General features: G+C 31.8%; 1 protein-coding gene across 1 annotated transcript in view; it reads right to left on the bottom strand.

Moving 5' to 3' along the window:
• Positions 1 to 2,028: 2,028 nt before the first annotated feature.
• The window catches only part of LOC106470190 (E3 ubiquitin-protein ligase UHRF1-like), a 29,589-nt gene continuing 23,502 nt past the window's right edge, over positions 2,029 to 8,115 (bottom strand). The window contains exons 11-15 of the mRNA XM_022398804.1: positions 7,822 to 7,959; positions 6,828 to 6,915; positions 6,522 to 6,670; positions 5,957 to 6,055; positions 2,029 to 4,901 (exon numbers count right to left, since the gene is read on the bottom strand). Coding sequence (XP_022254512.1) covers positions 4,752 to 4,901; positions 5,957 to 6,055; positions 6,522 to 6,670; positions 6,828 to 6,915; positions 7,822 to 7,959 — 624 coding nt within the window. The 3' untranslated portion in view covers positions 2,029 to 4,751. The remainder of the gene's footprint in view (positions 4,902 to 5,956; positions 6,056 to 6,521; positions 6,671 to 6,827; positions 6,916 to 7,821; positions 7,960 to 8,115) is intronic.

Here is an 8,115-nt window from a genome sequence, read left to right as displayed (position 1 = left end):
CCTATATGTAGTAAATACTAGAGCATTCGCCAAGGTACAGGATAGTTCTAGAAAATAGGTGGCGCCACACCAGTCACGTGACTCGCTGACGCAACAGCTGAATTTTTTAGAACAGACAAGCTAGAGACTGAAGTGCTAGACAAGAAAAAAATTAATAACGAAAGTGAAATCTAATATATTGTTTTTTTTTCTTTTACTATAAGTGTTCCTGCTGAAATTAATGACGAGGCCTCCTTGTATAGTAGTTTGAGTCATTCAATATAATTTATACTTTTTCATTGAAATTATGCATATAAACTAACCTTAGAAAAGTAAATGAATTAAATAATGTAGACAGATGGGCTTTAAAAAACCAAAAATCTAGAGATAAATTAATTTGAAATAAATATACACTATTATTGATACCAGATGTCAGGCTAATCATTATTTAATTCAAAGATAATCGTTGACGTTTCGGTAACTCGTATAACTTAGCGCCCTCTATCCCACTACGATTTCATTTAGCAGTTGATGTATCAATCGGAGATAGGCAATTATAAACACTTAACTATTAGGCTTAATGTTTCACTACTAATTTGAAAAATGATTAGTTGGTTTTACCCCCAAATATTTTATCTTCCACATTTAACAAAGAGTTAGGAACATAGCCTGTCTTCATATTTATTCACTTTTTTTTCGAATATATTTTGAAACTATATTGATAGGATTTTTTTTGCAAATTCTTTTACTTGTTAAAAAAGTTTTTTTTTATTAAAAATTACTCAGTACTTCTTTACGAAATCCAAAATAGATTGCATAATAAAAAACAAACCAAAGATAATTAACAAAATTCTTTAAAAAACAGACAACTAAAAAATTAATTGGTTTATTTGAAGTGGCTTGGAACATTCAAAATTTCTGTTCTTTGTGAATGTAACTGAAATAGGGTTTGAGTTGTGTAAAGTTATCAAGTGGAGCTTAGTTTCACAGACCTAAGAGGCGGGAGCCGTCAGAATATTTATTTCTATTATTTGATGACGTCACAATGTATGGTGACACAGGAAAAGTAATTCAAATGTAAAAGAATGACATGCCGCAAAGTAGGCCTGCATAAACGATATGAATTGGTAAGATTGCGATAACTTATCTTTAAACTTACGTATGTCCTTGGGCATTGTTTTCATAATTTATTACAACAGGAACGGCGATCCTCCTCAATGCAGCCCTGAATTGAAAACTTTTCAGTTTTCCTTTTCATGAATGTGTCACAATCACAAAAACAATACAAGCGAAACAGTTGTATGTACCTTTATCTATACCAAGATATTTTCCAAATACTACGATTAGGTAAACCATTTTTGGTAATTTTTAGCAAATAGATAGTAATGATAAATAATGTAACATCGTTCTTTTAAATTATTTGGTAAAAATAATTCGAAGTCCAATTCACGTAGCAATAATTTGTTTGTTTCTCCCTCTGCCTTCACTTGTACATTGTTATAACTTGTAGGCCTAAGTAATTTTACAAATGGTGATCAAACGGAAATAGCTCACTAATGGCACAACGACTAACGTAAAAGTATATTATTCGTATAATTTCACAGCTAATCAATTGAATAACTGAAATGACACAATAACTAACACTTCATTTGAATCAGGTCCAATTTTGTTATACACATTTATGTTAAATATATGTAAATAAAGTACTGAAATAATTTTTTAAAATTGACACTGTTGATAAGTGTATGGATATTTACATGGTATTTGAAGTTATTAAATTCAACCAAATCATGTATTCTTCCTCTTACTTGAAAGTGTACTTATTAATAACTTACAGGCATCTTGTTAGGGATGATTTCTTTTATGTTCTGATAAATATATATTTTAAGATTTGCTGTAAATTTAAAATCATTGTTAAATATCTGCACGATTTTATACATAAGATATATATTTAGTTTTTAAATATTGATATCTTAATATTCTTGTTTAATAGCTAGAAACCATTACAAGTTCATCAAAAAGAAACATCGACAATATCACAAAAACGTATTTCATTTCAAATGCAATGATTTATTTCAAGGTATTTACAATTTTTTACAAAATTCATGGTTCGAAAGATGATAATATGACAGGCACTTGAAAATGCATACATCACACTAATGTTTGAACTTGTTGGAACAAGTTTTCAACATAAAAACTATGACTGATATATTAAAATAGGTTTGAGGAAGCTTTTGTGTAAAAACACCATTTTACAGTTGATTCATAACTTTAAAACAACATGTACCCTCTATATACAATACAATAATAAAGACCACAAAAACCTAATGTTGAACTGAAAATAGAAACACTGACAACAGCATCAGTAAAATAAAATCTTTAAGGATTGGAAAGTGTAAACAATTGTACAGACTGTCTTTTAGATCACACACACTCTCACACACATTGGCACTGCAAGTAAAACAAGAGTTTCATTTGTACAAAATAGTTTAAACAGACTTTAATAACCTATTGAAAACCTTGATCTCTGTTTCAGTAACAAAACTAACAGTTGTCTTCCACATCTGATACTGTTCAAATCACTGCTGAAACGTATATTTTAAATAAAACAAGTTGCCTGAAACAAAGTGAGCTTTAATTTAATAGAAGTGGCTTTTATTAGCAAACACACATTCCAAATTGACAATAGAATAAAAATGATTTTCAAATCCAGACAATCTGTATGTCAGCAACGTTATAATATTTCGAGACAGATAATGGTACTCTGTCTCATGTGTATTGCCTTTGAACAGTGTTACTCAGTATTCTGTCTTTGAACAGTGTTATTCAGTACTCTGTCTCACATGTACTGCCTTTGAACTGTGTTACTCAGTACTCTGTTTCATATGTACTGCCTTTGAACAGTGTTATTCAGTACTCTGTTTCATGTGTACTGCCTTTGAACTGTATTACTCAGTACTCTGTGTCATGTGTACTGCCTTTGAACAGTGTTACTCAGTACTCTGTCTCGTGTACTGCCTTTGAACAGTGTTACTCAGTACTCTGTCTCACGTGTACTGCCTTTGAACACTATTATTCAGTACTCTGTCTCATGTGTACTGCCTTTGAACAGTGTTACTCAGTACTATGTCTCATGTGTACTGCCTTTGAACTGTGTTACTCAGTATTGTCTCATGTGTACTGCCTTTGAACTGTGTTACTCAGTACTCTTGTTTCATATGTACTGCCTTTGAACTGTGTTACTCAGTACTCTGTCTCATGTGTACTGCCTTTGAACAGTGTTATTCAGTACTCTGTCTCACGTGTACTGCCTTTGAACTGTGTTACTCAGTACTCTGTCTCATGTGTACTGCCTTTGAACAGTGTTACTCAGTACTCTGTCTCATGTGTAGTGCCTTTGAACTGTGTTACTCAGTACTCTGTTTCATATGTACTGTCTTTGAACTGTGTTACTCAGTACTCTGTCTCATGTGTACTGCCTTTGAACAGCGTTATTCAGTACTCTGTTTCATGTATACCACCTTTGACCTGTGTTACTCAGTACTCTGTCTCACGTGTACTGCCTTTGAAAAGTGTTATTCAGTAATGTGTCTCAAGTGCACTGCCTTTGAACTGTGTTATTCATATTCTATCTCATGTGAACTGCCTTTGAACACTGTTATTCAGTAATGTGTCTCAAGTGCACTGCTTCTGTACGATGTTATCTGTCTTTTTATGATATTATTGAATCATGATTTACTTTACAGTACAGGTGTGGCGATCATTAAAATCCATAACTTGCAGAGTGACATTTTTATGATGCCATTTTTTACAGTGTGGGTGTGATCACCACCCCCTTCAAACAGAAGTTTTTTGAGTCTTCCCACCTCACTGATATGTTTTAGCAGAGTAATAAGTGTAACTGGTATTTATAGCATGACTTTTACAGGTAACACAAACACAGTAATCAAGACTCTGTTTGGCTTATAACAAAAAATGAACAATATTTTGAGACTAGTCTAGGTAAGTAGCATATGAAAGAATTATTCTTATGGAGTATAAAAGTTAGAAATAACAAAAGCACATCATCTTACTTCAGAGATATGAAAATTATAGAAATTTTAAATTTTACAACAAAATATTTATAAAAATATTTCAATTTTGCTTTCATGAAAATCAAGACAATTTCAGATCACCAAAAACAAAAGAAATCAAGTTCAGTAATACTTTGTTATTATATATATATATATATATATATTGTATAATCTATGTTTACAAAATGCTTTAATAAGTAACAATACACCAACAACAAGCTTATTAACACATCATCTCTCAATGAAAATTATGATTGTGCTGAAATTAAAAGATATCAACTATACAAAACAGCCGGATTTTTTTATACTTAAATATTTTATCAGTTGGATTATTTATGAAATACATTTTACTCACAGACTTTGAGATTTTTAAACCAAATCCTTTTTTATAAAATAAATTTATCGAATATTGAGTAACTTAATGAAAATTACAATATAGTCCCATTTTATTACTGAATGAGGCTTTGACGAAACAGATGAGAACGATATGTAAAGTTTCGTAATTACTGTAAGTCTTTCAGTAATAGCATGTGAAAACTGTTATGTTTACTACACAAATATTTAGTGCTCACTCTTTGAAAACAAGTACTTTAAGATCAAAAACCGATGTAAAATATTAGGGTTTAAAAAGAAAATTAAATGAAGTAATACTTTATTGAAGAAAAGATGAGATATCCAAGATCAACATCTTGTAGAGTTCTATAATCGGCCAGCCTCGTATCCCGGAAATATCAGCTGCAGTACCTCACCAAGAGATTTATTAATTTCAAGACTGTATCTTTTACCGAGGCTACTGCGACATGCTGGACAAGAGTAGACTTCTGCACGGAAGGACCGTTGGAGACAAGACTGAAAAACAACATTAGTTAATTAGAAAATTAGCTTAATTCATTATCAATATATTTGTTTCTCAGAATTTTTAACAAGTAAAACATGTCAGATTCTAACATGAAACAAAACCCATAAAATGGTCACCCATGAACAGTAGTTTGAAGTTAAAGTCAATATCACAAGTTATTATTACGATATACTAAATATGCTTCTTGAAGTTGGAAACCTGACCTGATTTGTGACGTAATGACTTAAAACATTTTAACAGTTTATTGACCATCACTAATAGTTGCAAAGACAAATAATACGGTGTTACTCACCATTAACCACCAGTCCTGCTAGACAAAATATAGTGTTTCTTACTACAAACCATCAGTCTTGCTAGATGAAATATACAGTTACTTACCATAAACCATCAGTCCCGTTAGACGAAATATACAGTGTTACTTACCATAAACAGTCAGTCCTGCTAGACGAAATATACGGTGTTACTTACCATAAACCGTCAGTCCTGCTAGACAAAATATACAGTGTTACTTACCATAAACCACCAGTCCTGCTAGATGAAATATACGGTGTTACTTACCATGAACCATCAGTCCTGCTAGACAAAAATGTACAGTGTTACTTACCATAAATCACCAGTCCTGCTAGATGAAATATACAGTGTTACTTACCATAAACCACCAGTCCTGCTAGACGAAATATACGGTGTTACTTACCATGAACCATCAGTCCTGCTAGACAAAAATGTACAGTGTTACTTACCATAAACCACCAGTCCTGCTAGACAAAAATGTACAGTGTTACTTACCATAAACCACCAGTCCTGCTAGACAAAAATGTACAGTGTTACTTACCATAAATCACCAGTCCTGCTAGATGAAATATACGGTGTTAATTACAAAAAATGAACATATACCCTGACCAATAATTCTTCAAGTACCAGACAGAAGTATTTTTTCTTTGCCTAACTTAATTATTAATATTTAATGAATTTTTCTAGATCATAACAGTATTTAAAAGATTCTTTCAGACCAATAAATATCTCTTGTCCATATGAGAAACATTACCTTGCATATATTATGTGAACATTCAGTAGTCACTGGATTGAACACCACTTCTTGACAACATATGCACAAAAACAGCTCCTCTACTCTCTTGAAGAAGACCTGGTGCAAACAAAGAACTTATGTTGGAAACATTATATTGTCCAGTGTTATCTGTTACCATTATTATGCTGAAAATAACTTTAAGGTCTAACGTGTCTAGTGTTATCATTTTATATTAAAAACATCTTAAAGGTCAGCTGTTTGTCCAGTTATCTGGTAAATTTATTATGTTAGAACATTCTTAGGGTCTGCTGTTTGTCCAGTTATCTGGTAATATTGTTATGTTAGAACATTCTTAGTGTCTGCTGTTTGTCCAGTTATCTGGTAATATTGTTATGTTAGAACATTCTTAGTGTCTGCTGTTTGTCCAGTTATCTAGTTATATTGTTATGTTAGAATATTCTTAGGGTCTGCTGTTTCTTACTTGTTGGAATAACTGAAAACACTAACCAGAATAGGTTTAGCCCACTCAATGATAACTAATAGTTAATATTTATTGGGACAATTTTAGTGTTTTGTAACCTACCTGCTGACCCTCCTTTACAACAGCTGTACACTCATTCCAAAGCTTCTGGTTTAACTTATCTTTCTTAATCAGTTTATTAATATCACCAGGAATCTGGTACACTGCTGATTTCTTCTTCTTAAGAGTTGAAGAGTCACAGCCTGAGTCTCCTACAGCAGTTAGAAATCACAAAGAGTCTGGTTTAGCAAAAAACATTTAGACTAAGCAAAGCAATTCCTTTTTAAGTGATTTTATAAAATATTTGTTTAAAAAACACCTTTTACCATGACGAATAAATACTTTTACAAAACTCCCACTACTTATTACCTCTCGATCTCTTGCCTTTGCCTTTTTTTCCATCTTCTGGCTCAGGTTTCACTTTGGCTGCCAAAGCCTCAAGATAACCTTCAGGATACTTTAAAAAATATTTCAAATATTAGGAATAGAAAAAAAGAATGTCTGTATAACAAGGTGAATGGTACACAGCGAGACTAAATCACTAACAGACAGACATTTCAACTACAGTGATTACAATCAATAAATATGAATAACTATCTTTCAGGAAATTAAAAATTATTCTACTTTTAAATATGGCTTACAAGTATTTACAAACTGTAATATACAACAGTTCTGCTGAGAACATATTTGATGGATTAACCAAGGCTTGTGTCTAGTTGAAGCACGAGGGATTAGATTTCTTTAAAATTCATTCATCTGATAATATATAACCAAATTCATAAGCTAGAGCAGAACACGAAGCTTAACTTAAAGAGTTGTTTGAAATAAAACTGTAACTGAAATTTTTAATACTAAACATAACATTTATTTTTCTAACTCCAAACACTTAATACAATCTTTGTTTACTTAACACAATGTACATCTTTTGTGTCATGTCAAACACTTAATACAGTCTTTGTTTACTTAACACAATGTAATCTTTTGTGTCACAACAAACAGTTAAGACATGTTAAGTAAACAAAGACTATTAAGTGTTTCATCTGACACAAAATATGTACATTCTGTTAAGTAAACAAAGACAATGTAATCTTTTGTGTCACAACAAACAGTTAAGACATTCTTTGTTTACTTAAGATAATGTACATATTTTGTGTCACATGAAACACTTAGTACAGTCTTTGTTTACTTAACACAATGTAATCGTTTGTGTCACAACAAACAGTTAAGACATTCTTTGTTTACTTAAGATAATGTACATATTTTGTGTCACATCAAACACTTATTATAATTTTTGTTTACTTGCAGTTTCAAAATAAAACATCTCTAGGATACACACAGTGAGAAAAGTTTTATGAAAGTTTACCTCCATTATAAGTCCAAGTTCCTTTATTCGCTTCTTTCCCGCTTTTGTCCACGGTGCAGGAGCAGGATCATCACGACGAAGAAGGTATCGCCATACTAAGAATCCAGATTTACCTTTCTCTGACCAGTACTTGACAACCTATGTTTTTCAACAAAAAATAAGGAGCTCATCAGAATGACTACTTTGTGTGAAACAACCATTACAATAGATAATCTTGTGTGAAACAACCATTACAATAGATAATCTTGTGTGAAACAACCATTACAATAGATAATCTTGTGTGAAACAACCATT

The sequence above is a fragment of the Limulus polyphemus genome, unplaced genomic scaffold (genome assembly GCF_000517525.1).
Source record: "Limulus polyphemus unplaced genomic scaffold, Limulus_polyphemus-2.1.2 Scaffold3870, whole genome shotgun sequence".
Lineage (NCBI taxonomy): Eukaryota > Metazoa > Arthropoda > Merostomata > Xiphosura > Limulidae > Limulus > Limulus polyphemus.
The sequence above is the reverse complement of the archived record's forward strand: the minus strand, read 5'-3'. Positions and strand labels throughout refer to the sequence as shown.